This window comes from Microcaecilia unicolor, chromosome 5, assembly GCF_901765095.1.
Source record: "Microcaecilia unicolor chromosome 5, aMicUni1.1, whole genome shotgun sequence".
In the NCBI taxonomy this organism is placed as follows: domain Eukaryota; kingdom Metazoa; phylum Chordata; class Amphibia; order Gymnophiona; family Siphonopidae; genus Microcaecilia; species Microcaecilia unicolor.
The window spans coordinates 132,664,150-132,683,403 of record NC_044035.1 but is presented as its reverse complement, the minus strand read 5'-3'; the positions used below and the strand labels follow the sequence as shown (position 1 = coordinate 132,683,403).

Genomic DNA, 19,254 nt, shown 5'->3' with positions numbered 1-19,254 from the left:
CCTGTTGAAGCTGGAGCGGAGTGGGTCCATGAGCTAGATTCCGCAGAAGGGAGACGTCTGCAGCAGACCTGGAGTAGATTTTGCAATACGCTGCAACCGCCATCAAAAAGACAAATTCTTAATACTGTAAACGGGCCCGCTGCTCCAGTATGGGGGAGGAAGCCGCCTACCGCAACTAGCCAGATCTTCACAAACTGCCACCAGGGGATACTTCAAAACATTCCTTTATTTTTCAGGTTAATGACCAAAACTTCACTCCAGAGCCCTAGGTTAGGGCTTCTCAGGCAGGGCTGTTCTGCCTTGCTTAGTACATCAGCCCACTAAACACAAAGTCTGTGCCCCCTTCCCTGAGGGGGAGGCAATAGTCCTTTTGAAATCCCTCCTTGTTGTCAAAATCAGTAGCAAACAGTACCTGCCCCCAAGCAGGATTTCCCCCCCTTCATAAACAAGCCTTTCAAATTCAACAGAGTTTCTCAAATAATCAGGTTTCAGTTTGGGAAACAGGTTTGTAATTCTCCCCAGCAAATTTTCCAACAGTCAAGGTTTCTCCCAAAGCAAACAGGTCCCACAAAAGAAAGCAGGCTTCTCTATTTAAGCAGGGTTTAAACCAAAATAAATTCCAAACAATGTAGACTTGCAAACCTTCAGGTGCTGTGCTCCTCAGTGCTGTCAAGCACCCCTTCCATTGAGGTTTCTTCCCCCTGCCTAATCAATCCCTGGCTTCTCCTCTCACAACCAATCATTCCCCTTCCATTAGCTTCCACCACACCCATACCAGCTGAGTTGAGCATTAGACTAACGATGAGCTCCTGCACACAGAGTTTCCTATCTCTTTTCCCCTAGTGGCAGCCAATCTAAACATCCTGCCAGCTTACACCCTTGTCTTCCCCTATTGCAGCTAGGAGTCCAGTCCGGGTTCTTCATCTCACCCCCTGGCTCCTTGCCTGCAATGCCTTCTGGGACTTGTATTTCAAACTGACACTGCCTTAACCCAACTATCCTGGATGTGACTTTATCACAATACCTAGCGTCCACTTTATTAAAGATAGTAATAAGTTGTAATAGATTTACAGGGGATTGAGGGGGGATGGGAAAGAAGAAATGAGGTTCCATCATAAGAGAGGAATGGTGGACCTTTTGGACTCTGGAAAGGGAGGGGGATAGGGGGTAGGAATGGGGATAATAATACATAATGTTTTGACAGCAAAAGAAATGTGGAATAAGTTTTCTGGTTGTTATGGTTTATTTACATTTGTTGTCAATAAAAATCATTGAAACATAAGATGTACTTGGGAAAATCCTCTGCTTATTTCTAGGATAAGCAACATAAAATGTATTGTACTGCTTTGGGATCTTGCTGGGTACTTGTAACCTGGATTGGCTACTGTTGGAAACAGGATACTGGGTTTGATGGAACTTTGGTCTATCCCAGTATGGCAATGCTTATGTTCTTTATTTACCATTGCAAGCTGTAAAATATTCTTTGTTACCCATGTTAATGTTGCAGAAGTTGTTAAAAAATAATTTGAAAGGGATGTCATGGGCAAACCTTTAAAAACAAGGGGCCCGATATTCAGCGGGCAGCGCTTATGCTGTCCACCATCGGTATTAAATCTGGTTATTCAGGGCCAGACTGTTTCCAGCAACTGGCATTGAATATCCAGGTTTTTTATAAACACTAAAAGTTAACCAGCTATGCTGATATTTAGTGCTAACTGGTTAACATTTTAGTGGTTAAAGATAGGATAGCTATTTATGTGGTCCTATTTGACCACTAAAATTATCCAGTTAGCCACTGAATATCGGCACCTAACCGGTTAAGTCATGTGATATAGCCAGTTATGTGCTAGGTGCTAATCAACAATATTCAGCTGAGATAATTAGTTCTCCGAGGACTAGCAGGCCTTCCTATCCTCATGTGGGTGATGTCATCCTGATACAGCTAGGTGTGGATGCTGACTAGCTTACAGTTTAGAATTTTCTAGCAGTGTCCCACCATGCATGTGCTCGTGCTTTCCCGTCCGTGGGAGCGGAGGCCCTCCAGTCTTTTTTTTTTTTTTGTGCAGCTGAGAGGATGTGCTTGTGTTCTCTCCCTCATGCTGCACTGTTCATTTAGTGAGTACCTTCTCGTGCTGGTCTTTTTTTTTTTTCTTTTTGTCTCTCATTTTTTCTTTTAGTTTGAAGTTCTCTCTTCCCTTTTTTTTTCTTTTGTAGTTCTTTTTCTGCATTTTTAAGTTTCCTTTATCATGAGTGGCTGCATTGTTAGGCTGCAGCCCTGACCTCAATTTGAACACTTCCCTTTTTTCGTGGTTCAAGATTGAGGAGTTTAATTTAGCTGAGATTATTTTTTTCGATGTCCAAGAATACCCCCAGTGGCTTCAAGGGGTGCTCCAAGTGTAGGCACGTGATTTCTGTCATGTACGTGCAGAATTGGTGCATTGGATTGAGCAGAATACTGTAACCACACGAGTGGTCTCTCAACATGGGCGTAGCCTGGAATATCTTCTTAAGAGTGCTGGCCTCCAGGAAAGATTCCACTAAGAGAGGTTACTATTTTAAATGGAGAAGGTTTGCCGTCTGGTGTGAGGACAATGCCTTAGATCTCTTTCCTTATCCTACACAAAAACTGCTCGAGTACCTCCTGCACCTTTCTGAGTCTGGTTTAAAAAACAATTCTGTAAGGGTTCATCTCGGTGCAGTTGGAACTTATCACTGTGTGGGAGGTGAGTCCACCTCTCTACAGCCTTAGTGGTCACTTCATGAGAGATTTGTTGTTGACAAAGCCCTCTACCAAATCTCCTGTTGTGTCATGGGATCTCAATGTAATCCTTACCCAGTTGATGAAAGCTTCTTTTGAGCTGCTGGATATCTGCCATCTGAAGTTTTTGTCCTGGAAAGTTGTGTTTCTGGTAGTGGTCACTTCAGCTCACAGAGTCTGTGAGCTCCAGACTCTGGTAGCTCAGCCACCGTATAGTAAGTGTATCATCACAACAGAGCAGTCCTCTTCATGCACCCTAAGTTTCTTCCTAAGGTAATGTCGGAGTTTTGTCTTAACAGTCAGTTGTTTAGCCATAATTTTTCCAAGACCTCATGCTCATCCTGGTGAAAGTGTACTGCATAACCTTAGACTACAAGCAAGCCTTAGCCTTCTATCTGGAGCGGACTAAAGCCCGTAGACAGTCCACCCAGCTTTCTGTTTCTTTTGACTCCTACAGGTTGGGGGTGGCCACTGGCAAACGCACATTTTCAAATTGGATAGCAGACTATATCTGCTTTGCTTCTACCCAAGCTGGGCTGACTCTGTGAGCAGTGACATGCCCCTCAAATGTCAGAGCCATGGTGTAGTCGGTAGCCCACTTGAGATCAGCCTCCATAGAGGAGATTTGCAAGGCTGTGACATGGTCTTCAGTTCACACGTTCACATCCCACTATTGGCTGGATGAGGATACCTTATGCGACAGTTCTGACAGGCAGTTCTTCAGAATCTGTTCAGTGTCTAGAATCCAACTCCACCCGCCTAGGCCCTGTTTTATTCTGTTCTAGGATGCACCTACTGAGCTAGAATGTATATAGTTTCAGGTAGATTGTTAGTCTCGATGTTTGAAGACTCAATTATCCTAGCTGTTCTATTTTCGGTGAGCCTGATAGCTAGGGATTTCCACATGTGAGAATAGGAAAGCTTGCTTGTCCTCGGAGAAAGCAAAGATACTTATCTGTAGCAGGTGTTCCCCAAGGACAGCAGGCCGACTATCCTCACATACCCTCCCACCTCTTCTAGGAGTCTTTAGTCTTTTTGCTTTTTCTCCTGACTGGAGGAGCCATGTTCCTGCGTCGGGCGGGATGGCACCAGTGCATGCGTGGTGGGATGCTGCTGGAAAACCCTAAGCTGTAAGCTAGTCAGCATCCGCACCGGGCTCCATTGTGATGAATTTGCCCACGTGTGAGAATAGTCGGCCTGCTGTCCTTGGAGAACACCAGCTACAGGTAAGTATCTTTGCTTTATCTCCTGCTGAATATTAGCGGTTAGATGCCAGTATTCTATTTAACTGGTCAGCAGCTGTGTCTGGCCGTTTAACCCACTAGTGCCCAATGTTCCTATTAGAAGCCACATGGGAACAAATTGATTTGTTGCCATATGGGAACAGTGGGCACTAATGGGTTGAATAGCTTTGAATATTTGGGGGAATGGTTTTAGCTGTACTTGGAGAACTGGTTTTTATGCTCTCTCTTTCTAATGTTACTGGAGAGGGTCCTGGCATAAAGCTTCTACTGTGCCTTTTTTCATTATCTGACTTCTCTGTTTTTTTCCTAACATAGCTTAGTCTTGAAATAGTGAGCTGCCAGTCTGATCCTTCCAGCTGTGCTGTCAGTTTACATCCTCTGCATTCAGTGTTTTTGTACCTAGAAGCTAGTCTTCCTTCTCTGCCTACTTTGCACCCTTCTTGGTCTCTTGCATCTTCATTCCACTGTTACTGGTACTGTTTACCCTGTCGATAGTTCTTTGTTCTCTTCATAGAACATAGAGAGAATGATTGCTGTACTTCTTAGCTATCCATTATGAAATGTCCTTCCTTAGAAGACCTTGAATATTGATGGCATTTAGAATGCTGGCCTTCTCTCTCAACCCGAATGAAAAATCTTTGGGGAAATGTCTTCACCCCTGTCCCCCCACCTAAACTCTCATGCACTGATTCTTCATCTTTCTTGCCTTGGGTTCTTCTGCCAGTGTCGATTCTTCTTTACCCCTGTCTCAATGCCTTGGGGTCTTAATGCCAAATTCTGTTCTGCATTACTTCTCTTCTACTGCCTTAGGATTTCCGTGCAATGTGTTGTTGCTTTGCCCATTGCCTGGCGCCTGGGAACATTCCTGCCACTGTTTGTGCTGTAGCTTCTTTATGCTATTCTTGATGCCTTGCAGTTCTGTTGCCTTATGGCAGGAACATGCCAACAAGTTTTATAGAAGTTTGATTAAAAATGAATAGAAAACCCCACTGTTGGAGTTCAAAATTGATTGCTTTGTTGACTTTAATGGACCCAAATGATCCAACAAATCAATGGATAATTGAACTGAATGTAAACTGAATCATATCAAATATTTTTGTCACACCTATCTGTAGTTCCTATATTTTTCATCACATCCACTCTGTTTTTATGCATTCCCTCCCCTGAATCTACTTTCTGTTCTTGTTACTTTTTACTTGTAAGTGTGATCTGCTTGGGTTTCCGATGAAGAGTAAGACAGCAGCACCTCGACACTCTTATAATTAAATCTGTGGGCATGACAAAGTAGGAGACTTTGAAACTCTTATTAATCAAAATTTCAAATAATTCCTAATAATTTTTAAAAGAGAGTTCTGTTCATTTTGTTTAATTTTTATTTGAATAAATGTTTTTTAATGTAAATTCTGCAGATTTTATCCTAGTTTATGTACAGAATAGAGTGTCCGTTTAAAGAATATTGTATGAGCTGCAACTTGGGAAATGTTTGGAAGCTGATATTTGAGTAATTGAATAACTCTTTATGGGGCTTTGTGTCTACTTACATTAGATATCCCTTAACCTTCTGTTGTGCTTGAATTGTGTGCTACTCTGGAATGCCAGAGTATCTCTGTAAAGATTTTCAATTTGATTAGCATTGATGCTTGCTGGAAAGACAAGGTCAAAGATAAATCGTAGGTTGCCTCAATGGTCAGGTTTGTAAGCCTTTGCATTTGTCTTTCTACTAAATTGAAGTTCAGATTAAGACAGGCTGACAGAAAAAAAGCAAAAGTGACTTAGATGAAAATCTGCAGTTGTATGTAATTTATCAATTACTTTAGAACAATGATAGCTGTGCTTTTGTATTTGATTTACAGCACACTTAAATAGGCTGAATTTCAAACTAGGAAATCATGTTTTTGGTTTGGGCTCTTTTGTCAGTTAGTGGATTGCCTCCATTCCACTCAGGGAATTGAATTTTTCTTTTTCTTTTGACTGTGCGTCATGCCCATATTGATCTTTCTTAAAAATAAAAATAAAATCATAAGTCTACTTGAAAATAACTGGGTAAATAGAATCAGGTTGCAGAAGCCATTCTTAATTTCCATCCCTCAGATGTACACAGAAATTATTTTTCTTGAAATAGGTGGCATGGTTTTAACTTTTTATTTTAGAAGATGCAAATCTGTAAGAAAAGTAATTATTTTGTGATTCTTGTCTATGTATATAATGGTAAATTAAAAAGATGTATTTAATTTTAGCTTTAAAATACTAAAATTACACCTTATTTTATACCCCTTTGGCATCTGTGTATGTATAATTCCTTATTAGTTTTTGAGATTTTAAAATTTTCCCCTCTTGAAGCATTTAGGGGTCCTTTTACTAAGGTGCGCTAATAGATGTAGCATGTACTAGCAATTAGTGCACACTAAATGCTGCACAGCCTATTGTATACCAATGGCTGCATGGTACTTTATGCACACTAATTTGTTAGCATGTGTTAAATCCATTAGCACACCTTAGTAAAAGGACCTCTTAAACTGGTTAAAAAGAAAACCCAATGGTTGCAAGAGCTTTTTCCTGCCTGCCACCAATGTTTTCTCTAAGGAGTGGCCTGGTGTGTGCGAATTTTATTTCATGTGAGCAACAAGTTTTAAAATTCAACAATTTTTGAGCACCAGTATTATGAATGCATTTCTGTATATAGCACAAAAGAACACATTTTTGTGAGCAACCATGTAAAATCTGTGAGCAATGCTCCTGAAACCTAAGAGCAATCGCTTATGTGCTCTGCTTAGAGGGAGCGTTGCCTGTCACTGTTGTGTGAGACCCTGTCAATCTTTGTTTTCCATGGAGTAGTACAGACATACTTTTGAGCCTTTTTTGTCACCGTTTCTCTCAAAATTTGTTTCCTGCAAGTTTGTAAGTACTGTCACTGCTGCGCAACATTTTTCCCCAGTAGTTTTCCCTTAATTAGGGTTTTCGGCTTTTATTTTCTTTTCTGCAGCCTACTTGGTCCTCTTAGCCTTGGGCAGCTGGCCAGATAAGTGTGTTCAAATTCGAGCAATTTGATTTTGCTTTGGCTGTTTTTCCCAACAAGTCCCAGAAAGCTTCCAGCAGCTTCAAGAAGTGTACCCGGTACAGCAGGACCAACGCCATCATGGACATTCATAATTGGCGCCTGTAGTGCCTGGGACCCGATTATGATTCCAGTTCTTGTAAACACTGTTTGCATATATCAAGGAGAGGCATCAGAGGTCGTGAAAACCACTGTCATCACTTATCCCCCGCACCCCTGCACAGGTTCTCCATTCACTTCATGATGGCCGTCCATTCCTCTAGTTTCATGTGTTTGATTAGATTCTACCTGTCAGAGCACTTTCTACTCCATCCTATGGAACTCGCTCCACTATGCCAAGTCTCTGCTTAAAACACATTTCTTTAACCAGCATGTTAGTCTACCTCATCTCTGACAATATCCTGCTCCAAGCTTTCCAACCTTTAATTTTCTCTGTTCTCTCATACTTATAGTTCTTTTCTATTCTTATTTTTATATTTATTAGAATTTTATATGTAAACATCCTCTGTCCGGTACAAGACACAGCCTAGCAAGTACATTAAAACCATAAGCCAAACACAGGGCTTGATCAAAATGCCTTTGTTCCTCAACAAAGAATCCTGATGTTGATATTAATTGTTGAAAGAAATAAGCAGTCAGCATGGCATCTGCATAATACCCTTGGCATACCTTCATTTGAAGCACGCCTAATGGACTTTATCTACACAGTGGATTCAGTCCATGGGAACCTTCAAATTATAGAATCAGTCACCAGTCCTGCAGGTCTCACTGTCCTAGTGCTGGAACGTCCTTGCACATTTTACAAGATACTCTATTTGGCAGTGCCTCTTGCAAAATACATTGGGAAGTCTCCATATTCTGACCTGGATAAATAGTAATAAGTCAATGTATTTTATAAGTGTTAACATTCGTAATATAGATGCTTCAGTTGTGCATGGACAGTGCATGAAGACTTCAGAAAACTAATGTGAAATTGAAGTTTTTACGCTTGTAAGGTGTTAGCCACTTTTAGTGCTTCAGCAGTTCAGATATTTATAGAATAAATGTAACTTTATTTTAAAAGTTCTAAATAATAAATAGATTAGGCAGAAATTTTAAAATATCCCATTAAAATCTGGCCTGCTGGCTTTGTGTAAATCACTCCGTTATTTTAAGAAGACGCCACAGTAAAAAGGAAGAGATTAAAAGGTGCATGATCCTCTTATCCCTCTTTTTATATTGTGGAAACAGATTAGTAACACAGTGAGATCTAAAGATGACAGGATTAGAAGCAGACCATCTGCTAGTAAAGATTATTAAGGAGGCTGGTTACTAATGTGTGTTAAGGGAATAACACCCAATATTTGCCTCTTATTCTGTGTTAAATGGCAAATGTCATGTGTTACCTTACTATAACCCATGTTAAATTTACTACAGGCTGCATAATATTAAGATGCAAAGCACCTCAGTATTATGCAAATTGAATAATGCAGTATAAAATGATTTTCGCAAGCTAAATTTGTGGCAATATAATGCCAGCTTTGATCTGTAGGCAGATAAAGACCATATGGGCTATCCAGCCTATCCATCCATGCCATCTATTTTCCCTATCACTCCCTTAGAGAGCCTATGTACTTGTCCCAAGCTCTCTTTGAATTCAGGCACTGTTTTTGTATCCACCACTTCCACCGGGAGGCCGTTCGACAAATTCCACCACCCTTTCTGTGAAGAAATATTTCCTCAGGTTACTTCTGAGTCCAGGAAAATCATTCTACTAATACGTGTCTCAGTGCTTCTGGATGACGTTCTAAAGGGACTGGAGATGTAATAACAGCAGACATCAGGTCCCAAATATACTTTTAAATTGTTCCAATTGAATCCCCAGTCACTCCTAGTCTGTGCTGCTTCACATTCCAAGAGGTACCATTTTGAACCTGGAGCGGCACAGGGTATGAGTGACTGGGGTTCTCTCTTACATTATTGTACTAGATCACTAGGGATTGGCTGAAGTAGGCTGGGGAGGGGGGGGCTTATGAGGGATAAGAGGGGTGTTCAGGAGATGAGATCATTGATTTGAGGGTCCAAGGGTGGAGGAAGCTTGGACTGGAAATATTTAAAGTAATTTTGGTGGGAGAGGTCCCACTCTTTCTATTATTACATCTCTTCTCCCCTTAAGCTGTCATCCTGGGAGAATTGGTCCATGTGATAATGACCTGATGATCAGACAACAGAGCTTGCAAGGTTGATCCCTGCTTACTTTATTTTTTGTCTATTAGATTGTAAGCTCTTTGAGCAGGGACTGTCTTTCTTCTATGTTTGTGCAGCGCTGCGTACGCCTTGTAGCACTATAGAAATGCTAAATAGTAGTAGTAGTAAGTTGCGATATTCCTTTATTCTGAGAGTCAATAACTGGGGTACTGAGTTACTTGCAGTAAACTAAGCTGCAGTGATATGTGAGATTTTACTTCAGCTTTCTAACACCACCCCCCACCCCTCTAAAAAAGGAGAGATCTTGTGTTCAGAACTATCCAGACAAAGCACTGGAATTATTTTAAAGATTGATTTTTGCAGGGAGGTTGTAGAAAATTTACTATTTCATGCTGTTTTTGGGGTGAGTACAGCAGAGCTCTCATCTCAGGCTGGCATCAGGTCCAGTGATGTCATTTCCTCTTTGAATTGATAATCATTTTATAGTGCCGTCTTTCTACTAACATTAACATATCAAGTGCTTGTTTTTTCTTCAATGCTCCTTTGTTTATATTATTGGCTGTCATTTCTTAATCTTTTTAAAAATATTTATTGTTCCAATTTTCTCTCGTTTATTTAAACCCCACTCCAGTGTTTAAAGTATTCAAGTTATAGAATGGTAACAGCAACATAAGAGAGACTATTGTTTTAGTTTTTTTTTTTCAGCTTAATTTCTTTTCTTTGCGTTTTTTGTTTTGTTTTTACCAAAGGTATGAAATAAAAGAAATTTCACAGAAAAAGCTACAAAGTTGTCTTTTATTCAGTATCTGCTTTCTGAAATGCAAGAGAAAAAAAACCCAGAGAATGGAAATAGGCTAACAGCCTGATTTCACCTCGAGGCCTTCAGTTGTTAAAAGCAACCTGTCTGACACATTATTCATCTGCTTCTGTGGTTTGCACTAGAGGTCTGCACGGGAATGGGGTTTGCGGGAATCCCCTCCGGGTCAGCGGGAGTGCTGCGGAGACGGAAACAGACATGCAGGAATCCCGTGGGGATGGAGGATGTTCTGGCGGGATTCCCGTGGGGATGTGCCGCGCACATACCTTTGTGAGAGCCTGCTGCTTTTCTGCTGATCTGTGCCCCTATCGCATCAATCATGCTGCAGTGCTGGTTCGCCAATCGCCCCTTCTTTTAGTGGGCAGAGACACCAAGCTCTCTTCCAGTGGGAAAAGAAGGACGCCCTCAACTGCCCCGTCGCAGGGACGGCCAAATTTCAAGGGGGGGGGGGTGTCGGGCATAGCAAAGGCGCGTGGATGTCCTTCTCAAAGAAACGTCCATTTTGGGCGTCCTCAACTGCTCTGTCGCAGGGACAGCCAAATATTTCAGGGGGTGCCGGGCATAGCAAAAGCGCGTGGATGTCCTTCTCAAAGAAACGTCCATTTTCGGCGTCCTTAACTGCTCCATTGCAGGGACGGCCAAATTTCAACAGGGTGTTGGAGGCATAGCAAAGGTGGGACTTGAGCACCTAGCACTTAGACGTCCTTCATCCATAATTTAAAAAAAAAAAAAAAGGATGTCCCTGACGAGCACTTGCACGTTTTCACCCAGGTCTCTCTCTGTCGCAACTCAAGTCCAACACGTGCAGGAGATTTGCTCAAGTTGTATGTAGTGAGTCTTCCAGGCACTGCCAGACCTCCGTATCCACAGAAGAGAACTGCACAGAGGTGAGCTCAGCTGATTACTTTTATTTTTTATATGTGTATAGGTAGTAGTAGTAGTTTATTTCTCTCATGGTGGGAACTGGCTGTTTGTGAGCTGTTTTACTGCAGCTAAAGCATTAGCATACCCACTTGTTTCTTTTGTTGAGGGCATTGTGCTGTTTGGGTGACCAATAATTCTCTCTATTTTAGTGTGGAAAAAACTTCAGTTTGTTTTATATATTTATTGCCCTTTTTCTAAGATTCAGTATATTAATGAGTGAAGAAATATTTTCTCTGATTCATTTTAAATGTATTACTGTGCATTGTGTGCCCCCTGTCCACTCCACTCAGTACTTTATACTTCCTTTTTTTATGGGGACGGGCGGGGACGGAGGAGATTACTCACGAGGACGGGTGGGGACGGGTTAGATTCTGGCGGGGATGGGTTTGATTCCGGCAGGGATGGGTCGCATTTCTGTCCCTGTGCAACTCTCTAGTTTGCACACTTTTCATTTCAAGCCCCACTTTGCTATACTTCAGTAGAGTCTTTCAAAAATTAGACCTTAAACCTTAAACCCATAGGGCTTTTTTTCCCTTCTGTATCAAACTTATTTTAGCGACTTTTGTACAAGAAGTTTCAAAAGCTTTCTTCCATATACCCCTCCAAGCAAATATATTGCTTGTAAACAGTCACAATAGTTTATTTTTAAGGAATGCAGTTAGAGTGCAAAAGCACCCTTCTGGAAGCTAGATAGCATGTTAGACTACATCACAATTAAATACATTTGTTTAATGGCTAAAGATAGAAGGGCTTTATTTTATTGAGCATGTTTGGTCTTGAATGTGTGTGGTTTTTTCTTTTATTATTGGAGTTCCTTTCTTTATATCCTTTTATTATATTTATTGTAAACCATTTTGATTTTTTTTTTTAAGTTTAATGGTATAGCAAATTTTAAATCACAAAATTAGACTGTGGTATTTTAGAAAAAAAGACTCATGAAGGTGGTGGGGTTTTTGTTTTAATTCTACTGAAAAGTATAGATGGCTGCTAACCATAACATTGTGTACTGTGAAGTGTCTGAAGGACAGTGTTACATTATCTCGTCTCTTCCTTTCCCCCATCAGAAAGTCACTGAGTTGAAAAAATAGATCAGAGGAATATTTGATATTTTGCTTCTGGATGTCCGTTCTAAAATAGGCTTGTTGGATGCGGGGCCAGTCATAGCAATTGTGGGGCCCTGCGCAAACCAGTTTGGTGGCCTCCAACCCCAATTTACAAGACGGGTATTTTTTCTTTTTTTTTTTAATTTCAAATAAAAAATCAAGCAAAACATACAGAAAAACTGATTCAAATGCTATCGTAGGAAACCTAGTATTAAGCAATGAAAATAACCAGAAATGATTCAATTCAAGTTAACATTGAGGGGAATAAATTATTATTATTATTTGTTACATTTGTACCCCACATTTTCCCACCTATTTGCAGGCTCAATGTGGCTTACATAGTACCGTGAGGCGTTAGTCGCCTCCAGTGATGAAACAAATACAAAGTGATGTTATTATCAAAGAGGTTCATGTGTTACAAACACATTAGGAGAATTGTAGAGAAGAAGAGTTATAAAGTGTTCATTATGACTTTGGTTTCGTTGTGTTGCTGGGTTCAGGCACCTAAGTTGGGTCAGTAGGGTATGCCTTTTCGAACAGGTTGGTCTTTAGTGATTTCCAGATGCTAAGGTGGTTGTACGTTGTTTTTATGGCTTTTGGTAGTGCATTCCACAGTTGCGTGCTTATATAGGAGAAGCTGGATCCGTAAATTGATTTGTACTTGAGTCCTTTGCAGCTAGGGTAGTGAAGATTTAAGTATGTTCGTGATGGTCCGATTGTGTTTCTGGTTGGCAGGTCTATGTCGGTCGGTCATATATCCTGGGGCTTCGCCATAGATAATTTTGTGGACCAGGGTGCAGACTTTGAAAGTTATACGTTCCTTGATTGGGAGCCAATGCAGTTTTTCTCGGAGGGGTTTGGCGCTTTCGAATCGTGATTTTCCAAATATAAGCCTGGCTGCTGTGTTTTGAGCGGTCTGTAGTTTCTTTATGAGTTGCTCTTTGCATCCTGCGTAAATTCCATTGCAGTAGTCTGCATGGCTTAGTACCATTGATTGTATTAGGTTACGGAATGTTGCCCTCGGGAAGAATGGTTTCACGCGTTTGAGTTTCCACATTGACTGGAACATTTTCTTAATTATGGAGTTAACTTGGCTCTCGAGTGTAAAGTTTCGGTCGATTATGACACGGAGGATTTTCAAGCTATCTGAAATAGGGAGGGTGTGGTCTGGGGTGACTAAGTTTGTGGGTATGTTTGTGTTGTATTGGGATGAGAGGATGAGGGAGTGTTACGATTGTGCCCATGTTTCATGCTCTTATTCACCTCGCCCCCTGGTAGTTAGACCTGGTGGCTGCTGTGGACTGACTGCTGGCTGTTTCCCATGTTCCAGAAGGTAGTCTGGTCCGGATCTTCCAGCCTTCCAGACTGTTTTGGAAGTTTTTTGGAACTAAGCACTACCCGTACCTGGTGAACCTCCTTGTAGGTTGCCTTTATTAACCACCTGGAAGCTTTCTAGTTTGCCTTGCAACAGAGGTCCTCAGAAGAGTCTTTTTCTGTGAGTGTTTGTTGCTGTGCTTTCCTTGCTACTTTCTGTTCCTGCTAGACTCTGCTGGTTTCCTGGTTTGCCCTTCTGATTGCTGCCTGCCCAAGACTCTTCTTGCTTCCTGGCTTATTCTTCTGATTGCTGCCTGCCCAAGACCCTGCTTGATTCCTGGGTTCCTGTTGATTGCCGCCAGCCTACTGACTCTGTGTGGTTCCTGGTTTCCCTGCTGCTTTGCTGCCTGCCAGTAAGACTCTGCTTGTTTCGTGGACTATTCTCCTGCTTGCTGCTTTTGCTTCTGTTCCAGCCCAGCCGCTCCAGTCCGGGTTGTACCTGTCTGTCTGTGTTCTGCCTTGTCTCCTGTTTGGGTGATTCTCCTGCCTCTGCCGCTCCTCGGCAGTGGCCCAAGGGCTCACTTTTCCTGACAAGCATGACAGATTGCAAGGCCATGAGCTCGGAGGGATCACCCGCCCTGCAGGCGCTCCAGGAGCACACTCGGCAGCTCTCACAGGTGAGCAATGCCCTCCATACTTTGGAGGCCTGGATAAGCCAGCTGGAGAACCTTATGACGGCGTCTATGAGAACAGCCCCTTCTCAAGTTTTGAGTCCAGATGCAACACCGGCAAGAGCTGCTGTCACGTCAGGGATCTATCTTAAGTCACCCCTGAGATATGATGGTAATCCTAAAGATTGTAGGGGCTTTTTCAACCAGTGTGCAATAATTTTTGAACTTCAAGCTCAAGACTTTCCTACTGAAAGAACCCGGATAGCTTAGCTTATGTCACTACTGTCCAGGCAGGCGCTAGCCTGGGCATCCCCTCTCTGGGAGAAGGGGGATCCCATACTTCATGATCTCCAAGGGTTCCTGGATCAGTTTAGACGAGTTTTTGAAGAGCCCGGGAAGGTGACATCTGCTTACTTCTGCACTGTTGAGTTTAAAGCAGGGAACACAGACCCTGGGTGACTATGCTATTAAGTTCCGCACTCTGGCTTCTGAGTTGGCCTGGAATAACGAGAGTCTGGTCGCAACATTCTGGCAGAGATTGGCACCCCAAATTAAAGATGACTTGGCCGGAATTGAACTTCCTACCAGATTAGATTAGATTAGATTGCTTGGACTGTGTACTATGATTGATATTCGATTTCAGGAGCGTAGCCGTGAGTGGCGCTCCTCCGGGAGGATAGTTATGAAGACACCTAGTCATCGGTATGAGCCACAGACGCCTAGTACTTCAGAGATTTCTCCCCAGCCACCCATTGAACCCATGCAACTTGGCCATACTTCACTCACAATGCACGAGAAACAAAGGCATCGGACCCTTAACCTTTGCCTGTATTGCGGTGAGACTGGTCATTATGTGGCCAAGTGTCCACTTAAACCTAGGCCTTTGGATCAGGGTCTGATTGCAGGCACTATAACCAGCCGACCTTCTGACTTTCTGCGTACCCAACTTCTAATACCAGCGGTGCTCAATCAAGGGCACAGAAAGGAGGCTACCGAGATTTTTCTGGACTCCGGGGCTGATGGGAATTTTATAGCCGAGTCTCTTGTTCAACAACTTAACATTCCTACACAAGAATTATCTAAGACTATTATGCTCTTTTCAGTTTTTGGGTGCGTCCAGGGATATGTAAGCACCCAAACGGTTCCGGTGAGCTTGTGCATTGGTGATCACCGGGAGGAAATCTCTCTCTACGTCCTTCAGTCAGCAGTGCTACCCATTGTATTGGGCCTACCTTGGCTCCAGAGACATAATCCGATAGTAGTTTGGAGAAGGGGTGAGATTTTGAACTGGGGTGAGTCTTGCAGAAAACTTTGTCTTATCCCTGACACCGATAGTACTGGCAGCGAACAGCAGGACCAAGACTCAGATTCTTGGACGGATATTAGTGACTCCCTGGACTCTAATGCTTCTGCAGTTGGTCTGACCTGCGCTTGTGTTTTACTCCAGATCAGTCAGTTCCAAGCTGGAGCCCGCAGTGTGCCCATCTCCCAAATTCCAGCCAACGGGAGATATAAGAAAACTCCTCAAGGCTGGTTGTCTCGCACCTTACCTAGAAGACAGGTCCCAGGTCCTAAGGTTCAGGACAGTCCTGAGATTCGGAAATCTAAGGATCTTAAGTATAGCTCACAGCAAACCATGGCCTGTAGCCCTACTCTAGCACTAGGCACTCGATCCAGCTCTGTTGACAAAGCCCAGCCTTGCCCTCCACGACCACCTCACGACCCGCGCCTAGTGCTATGGGCGTAGATTACATGCCTAAACTCACCAGCAGATTCCACCAAAAATATCCATGGAAACCCAGACCTCCCGAGAAGTCCGGGGAGGCTTTGAGGGGGAGGTACTGTTACGATTGTGCCCATGTTTCATGCTCTCATTCACCTCACCCCCTGGTGGTTAGACCTGCTGGCTGTTTCCCATGTTCCAGAAGGTATTCCGGTCCGGTCTGGATCTTCCAGCCTTCCAGACTGTTTTGGGAGTTTTTTGGAACTAAGCAGTACCTGTACCTGGTGAACTCTCTTGTAGGTTGCCTTTATTAACCACCTGGAAGCTTTCTAGTTTGCCTTGCAACAGAGGTCCTCAGAAGAGTCGTCTTCTGTGAGTGTTTGTTGCTGTGCTTTCCTTGCTACTTTCTGTTCCTGCTAGACTGGTTTCCTGGTTTGCCCTTCTGATTGCTGCTGCCCAAGACTCTGCTTGCTTCCCAGTTCTTCTGATTGCTGCCTGCCCAAGACCCTGCTTGATTCCTGGGTTCCTGTTGATTGCCGCCAGCCTACTGACTCTGTGTGGTTCCTGGTTTCCCTGCTGCTTTGCTGCCTGCCAGTAAGACTCTGTTTGTTTCGTGGACTATTCTCCTGCTTGCTGCTTTTGCTTCTGTTCCAGCTCAGCCGCTCTAGTCCGGGTTGTGTCTGTGTTCTGCCTTGTCTCCTGTTTGGGTGATTCTCCTGCCACTCCTCGGCAGTGGCCCAAGGGCTCACTTTTCCTGACAAGCATGACAGGGAGTGTATTTTTTCTGTATTGAGTTTTAGTTGGAATGCATTTGCCCATGAGTTCATGGTTTCCAAGCTGAGGTTGATTTCGTTGGTGATTTCTGTCAGATCATGTTGGCTAAAGGAAAAATGTTTGATATTTGATATACCACATCAAGATGGTGAGCAAAACAGTAACAGATTTAAAAAAGCGCTCCCTCCCTGTCCCTGCACACTCGCTGCCCCAGTGCATTAGGAGGAGTTGCTGCACAGCCACACATTGAGCTGCTTCCTGGTCCTCAGCCATCCCGAGCCCTACTGTTCCTTTGAGATACATGGGCCTCTTTACAGCCATACTGCTTAAAGGAACTACCAGGAACCAAGATGGCAGAGGAGGAAACAGCCCAACCCCTCAACTGTGCAGCTTCCCCTCCTCCTCTTGCTGTGCTGTGTGCCGGGAGGGAGGGAGAGGCAGCCAGAAAGTGCCTCTTTACATTGCAAAAACAGATTGCACAAAATTCTGTGCGGGAAAGGCAGAATTCTGTGCAGGTTGTGGAGTTGGGGAATTCTGCGCAAAATCTGCATTGTGAAGTAGCGTAGACTTCTTCCAGGCCATGTTCCATGCTCTGCATACACATTCCCACTTTGAAGACACACCTCCAGTGGATCCCCACAATATGCCGCCCAAAACTTGCCAGCCTGTGCCCCTCACATACACCCAGCTTCCACCAATGTGCCCCCCCCAGGAGCCTGGCATCAACTCTGCCCTTCTTTACCCCCTCCCCACTCAAGGTCCGTGCATCAATACTGCCCTTCTCTACCCCCTCCCCCCCCAGCCCACCATCAATTCTGCCCTTTTGGCTGTTTTTTTTGTTTGTTTGTTTTTGGGTTTTTTTTTTTTCCTGCTTTGTGTTGTGTACTTTATCCCTCTCTGTTTTATGTTTGTAAATTAGCCTTTATCTGTACAATAGAGTAATTGAATCCGGTTTCTGTTGAACTTTTGAAATCTGTTCTTTGTGGTGAAAACTTAAGTTTTATTAAGTTGCCTTCCCTGAAGCAGCATAAAAATTATCCAGAGAGGATATACATAGTCTTTCAATGTAATGTAATGTTTGTGTATCATTGTTGCTGTGCCTCAGCGGCTGTAACTTCTTCTCCTATTAAAATGCACTAAGCCATTTATTGAGGACTATTTCTCTGGAACTAGTGGTCTGATTTGACCCACTTTTGAACTCCATATGACTTCACTCTCATATCAAATTTGGTCCTGTTCCATTAAGTTTCCAGAAAATTATTTTGCCTCAGATATACAGATGGACTGGACATGTATTTACAACTGCATGTATATAATTGCAGTCTATCTTGTTACTGGCATTTTCATGAGCTGGCAGTCCTAGAGCTATGATCTGTAGACCTGTTGAAGGATTGTCATTGGTATTGTCATGAAAATAGGGGAGAACCCAGGACATTTACAAATGACAGTTCAGGCTATCGTAGATCATTATTGGGTGTTTCAGTTGAGCTAACAAAAAAAAAAAAAGTACGAGTCTGGATTGGAGCTAAAGACACTATCCATCCAAGGTGTACATTGATAATTCTTAATTATACTCTATCTGATACAGCCTACACAGTGTGTGAGGGGCAGTAGAGAATGACACGGGGATAAAATTTGTCCCCGCCCCATCCCTGTGGGTTCTGTCTCCATCGCGTCCCCATCTCCATCCCCGTCCTGTCTCTGCAGGCCCTGTCTCCATCCCCGCCCTGTCCCCGCGGGTTCTGTCCCCGTCCCTGCCCTGTCCCTGTGGGCTCTGTCCTCATCTGCAGAAGCCTCGAACACTTATGATTTTATATTTAAATCTTTTTATTATAGTATAAAAAGATACAATATGCTGTGCAACTGTTATGTATAAATTACAAATAAAAAACAATAATAACAATGAGCAGCTATAATAAACCCTCCCACCACCACCCTCTACCCTTCCAACCCCAACAATAGCTGACTTCTACTACCCCAAGGAATCCTAATCCACCCTGTTAAATGTCCAGGGGTACAAATACAACCCGTTCTGTATGCCCCAGAGGGGAGAAATAAGCCCTATGAAGCACTGTTATGAATTTTTAATCTGTGGATGAATAAGAAGTCATCAACAATCTCAGAATTCAGTCTAGCTCTCCTGTCTTCCACAGTCCGTCCTGCAATAGACATTGTCTTCTTAGAAGGTGTGCTGGTAGCAGGATGTACAGGATCCCCATGCAAATTTTGCTAGCTGTGGCCAGCATGTTTGCTTGTTTTTCCAAAACAATAAAAATATTGTCATCTGAATCAATCAAACATAAATAACAGTCCAGTTCATTAACAGGCTTCAAAGTAGAAAGTGACACGGGGACAAAGTTTGTCCCAGTCCTCAAGGGCTCTGTCCCCACCCTGTCCCTGCCCCGCCCCCATCCCCGCGGTTACTGCGAGTCCCCATGTCATTCTCTAAGGGGCAGTCTATTTCAATTCCTTGTTTGATGCATTCCTAGTTACAGCAAGAATGTGATGTGTTAGCTGCTTAATATCAGTGGTTCTTTGTTTTTAATGTGTTTTTTTTTATACCAGGTTATTTGAAGGAAGAAATCCAAGGAAGGCAGAAAAACTGAAAACTCTTTTCTGCTACTTTAGGAGAGTCACAGAGAAAAGTAAGTCATCCTTAATTATGCAATGACGAGCCTGTTTTT

At 43.0% G+C, this 19,254-nt stretch overlaps 1 protein-coding gene across 3 annotated transcripts in view; it reads left to right on the top strand.

Moving 5' to 3' along the window:
• The window catches only part of PARG (poly(ADP-ribose) glycohydrolase), a 496,940-nt gene that overhangs the window by 270,566 nt on the left and 207,120 nt on the right, over positions 1-19,254 (top strand). For all 3 annotated transcript variants that reach the window (XM_030203287.1, XM_030203289.1, XM_030203288.1), the window contains one exon: positions 19,136-19,215. In XM_030203287.1, the coding sequence (XP_030059147.1) occupies positions 19,136-19,215 (80 nt within the window). The remainder of the gene's footprint in view (positions 1-19,135; positions 19,216-19,254) is intronic.